Source organism: Microtus ochrogaster, unplaced genomic scaffold, assembly GCF_000317375.1.
Source record: "Microtus ochrogaster isolate Prairie Vole_2 unplaced genomic scaffold, MicOch1.0 UNK30, whole genome shotgun sequence".
In the NCBI taxonomy this organism is placed as follows: Eukaryota; Metazoa; Chordata; class Mammalia; order Rodentia; family Cricetidae; genus Microtus; species Microtus ochrogaster.
The window spans coordinates 283,019-286,948 of NW_004949128.1; the positions used below are offsets into that span (position 1 = coordinate 283,019).

A 3,930-nucleotide genomic window follows, 5' to 3' on the forward strand; every position below is an offset into this window, starting at 1 on the left:
TCCTCTACTATCAAGATTTTCCTATGTTGGGAATGAAGAGTCTCCTCTACTATCAAGCCATTGAATTTCTGGTCTGGGTGCAAGCAGGAGGGAGGAAGAAGAGTGCCATGAGAACCTGAAATACATCCCATTACTTTATTGCTTAATTACAAAATATAGACATACAGCTTCTCTATTTTTCAGGTCAGACCAAACACTTTTGAGGAAGGGGAGAGAGAAGAGTGCTCAGACACTGGTTCTCTCAAAGTTCAGTGCTAGAATTCAAACACACAGATCTCTGGGAGAAAGCAGATATGCTCCTACTGCTGACATAAACTCTGTCCCTTCAAAGACCATGTTCCTACAAGTCCTGAAAAGGGCATTCTAGAGATGTAATGACTCTGGATGACACTGAAAATACACTAAAGTACTCATTTCTAGAGTCCTCAACAACCTATTTCAAAATCAGATTATGGTTTTATTTGAACTTCATTTCCATGACACCCTAAAACCAAACTACTATGAATTTATGGGTAGGAAAAAGATGGTATTTAGTTAAAAAACAAACAAAAAAAGCAAACAACAAATGAACAGCGACAAAAAAAAAAGCAAACAAAAACAAAACAAAAAAAAAAAAAACCCTGATTTTACAGAGGCCCACACAGTCTGATGGGCCTCAGGTTTTACTTATATTGTTTGATATAAGTTCAATCACCTACATCAGAAAAATAATGTTTATAAATACAGGCCTGTATTACAACTCTAGGAGCCAACTGCACAGGATTCTTCTGGTCATGTGGGCATGGGATGGTAATGCAGTATCTCAGGTAGTTTAACTTCAGCCCTTAACTTTCTCTAAAACAGTTTGTAAGTGTTATTTCTCCAACATTATTTTAGATCATGGAACCATATGTTGTCCAAATGTAAAATTATGAATAAAAATTTTATCATGGATAAAAAACTTCAGGGCAAGACTAAGATGCCTGAAGGAAAATGCAGAAGACAGGACCAGATCACTATAGAAACAGACAGGTGTGGAGAGTACGGAAGCAGTGTGAACACTTACAGTATTTCTATCTGACCTAGTGTTCAAAGAGATGTGGTTTTTGTGTGGGACTGCCTAGCAGCATGGTGAACGGTTCCCATTGTTTGACATGGGGCATTTCCAAGAGTTGACATTCCTCTGTGAGATGTGACTGGAGAAATTCGCATTCGCCACACTGCACATTCATACTGGTTTTTCAGTTAACAAATAATATATCAAATTAACACAATTATCTTGAAACTTCGGGAAGGAGAGGGGTATGTAGCCGCCTTCCGTACTTTATAACCAAGTTTCAAGTGTCCTCTAAGCGGGGAGGTGGTGGCACATGCCTGTAATTCCAGCACTTGGGAGGCAGAGACAGGCAGATGACTGTGAGTTTGAGGCCAGCCTAGTCTACAAAGCAAGTTCTAGGATAGCCACCAAAGCTACACAGAAAAACCCTGTTGGAGGTGGGGAGAGAAAAAGAAAGAAAGGAAAGGAGAGAAGAGGGAGGGAAGGAGAGAGGGAAGGAGGGAGGGAGGGAGAAAAAAAGTCTCATCTAACAAAGTCTGTTAAAATCCAAAAGCTGAACTTCAGATAAGATCAACACCTTGAAATCAGACAAAAGCAAACCAAACAGCTGCATAAGCCCGCAGCCCTCCAGTGAGTGGCCAGTGAGTGGCGGGGAAGGCGGCACACCTGCAGCGTTCCGGAGAGTCCTCCCGGTCTTTCCTCCGGAACTTGCTGATGGTGTCATCGATTGTGCTTCCAATCTTATCGCTCAGCTCACCTAACTTATCACTGAATGGAAAAGCGCTCTTGCTTTTATCCCATTCTTCATCCCATTTGGACTTGGGTTCAGGATCATATCTTTCATCTGTGTAAACAATGAAGAAAGAAACAACTAAGGATATTGAATTTGGAAGGTTCCACAGTCCTTCCTTCTGAAGACTTTCTCATAAAACATTATTTTGAAGAGAAAACAGAAATCTCGCAGTGCCACACAAGCTTTGCATGGCAGGGTACAACAAATGCCAATCATTGTGTCAGGAATGCAGATTCACAAGTGTTTCTTCATGAGAACGACACAGCCCTGATGGCTGGCAGCCGTCGTGAAGCCCCTGAACCCTGCTGTGGAGAAGGAGCGGACACAAAACACACTTCACAAACAGAAGTCGGAGGGAAATCTTTCAAGTTTTCAAAAGTCATTTAATGAATCCTATTTTATTTTTGTCTCAATGGTGCTTCAGTTTTAAAAAAATCTGAGACAACAACAATATCTTACAAGAATAGAAAGTAAAGCTAGGTGCTGTGGCACACACCTATAGTCCCAACATTCAGGAGACAGAAGCACAGTGCTAGTTCCAGGACAGCATAACAGGTCACACTTCTAACAACCGAACAACAATGGCGGTGGAGTGGGGCAGAGACTTGAAGGGAGAGAGAGAAGAGGACAAGGCTGGAAGAGTGAGCACACACATGCAAAGCAAATTAAAGACATGGAGGCTGTACTCTAGACTGTTCCAGACTGAAGTTGAGTGAGCATTTGAGGTCAAGACTTTAAGGCCATCTAGTGAAATACAACACAGTGAGATACCTTCTTAGAAACAGATGAAAGAGGAAGAATGGACAGACAGACAGACAGGCTGTCTTACACAACTGAGAAACCAACCAACCTCCTCTAAAAATACTGTTTCCCTAATGGAACTCAAGTCTGACTTCTGCAGCTCAATTAGCTGAAAGAATCCCATTCTTTGGTACCAAACTAGAAACACTGTAACTGAATGGATTTTAAGGTCTTGGAAAGAAATCTGTAATTTTCATAAAAAGAATTCTAATTTTCCAAACCTTACACTTTAGAACTCCAAGTGTGTCAGCAGCTCTGAGCTGTGAGGATCTGCAAGAGTGGTGGAAATCCCCAGAGAGCTCTGGAGGGAAAGATCAGTGATGGAAGGCAAGTACCATGATCTGCACTGGTGTGGTCTGGAGCTCAGTGAGAAGGTGGGGATTATGGACACAAGCAGAAACGACCCATTTCCATCTCCAAATTTAACTTAGAAAGCAAACTTGGGATCTAGTGAGATCACATGAGCTTAAAGAAAGAGAAATGATATGAATGCAGGCAGGGTGGGGGGCAACGAGAACAAAACACCCAAAGGACAGCAAAAGGGACTTCTACTCGGAACCCAACCCGTTACAGGGAGGGGTGACACAGGCGTCCACCGGGAAAGTTCTTACACATAATCTGCTCAACTGCCTGCTAGATCCTCAAGGTTAAATTTTACATTACAGGGTTAACGATTTTAAAATATGTGTAGTAGGAGCTCAGAACCCAGGTCTGAGCGAAGGCCCAGGGTTCAAACCCAAATGCTGCAGAATGAATCAATGAATGAATGGATGAAGAAGTAAAACCATACAAAGCAGCTCAAGCTGTTGAGAAATCCAAAACCCATTAATAAAAACCAAAGACTGTCAATGCAAACACAGGCTATTCCACTCCACTGTAACACAGAAGCTGAACCAGCCCACTACAATCTTGTCTACAAACTCACTCAACTTTCTGAACTCATCAGCTGCAATTACACACTGGTAACCAAACAGGATGCATGCACATGGAAGGAAAGTTGCCAGCGGCAATTTAGTGGTACAGAAAAAGTCAAGAACAAAAAGACTACTTGGACAAACCCAAAGACTTTTCACGCTCTCAGAGAAGCCACTCCAAGACTTAAGTGCTTACTAGAAGAGACATGCATTCAATTAATTCAAGGTCTGGCTTTTTTTTTCATTTTTTTTTTTTTTGAGGAAAAGTTTAATGTACCTCAGGGTGGCTCTCTGGTTGTTTCTGTCAACTTGACATGAACGTAGATGTACTTGGGAAGAGGGAATCTCGCCTGAGAAATTTCATCAGATTGTCTTATAGGCAAGTC

The 3,930-nt window shown here is 41.8% G+C and overlaps 1 protein-coding gene across 2 annotated transcripts in view; it reads right to left on the reverse strand.

Moving 5' to 3' along the window:
• Positions 1 to 3,930, reverse strand: part of Clint1 (clathrin interactor 1) — a 54,038-nt gene that overhangs the window by 17,186 nt on the left and 32,922 nt on the right. For both annotated transcript variants that reach the window (XM_013354126.2, XM_005368164.3), the window contains exon 6: positions 1,703 to 1,880. In XM_013354126.2, coding sequence (XP_013209580.1) covers positions 1,703 to 1,880 — 178 coding nt within the window. The remainder of the gene's footprint in view (positions 1 to 1,702; positions 1,881 to 3,930) is intronic.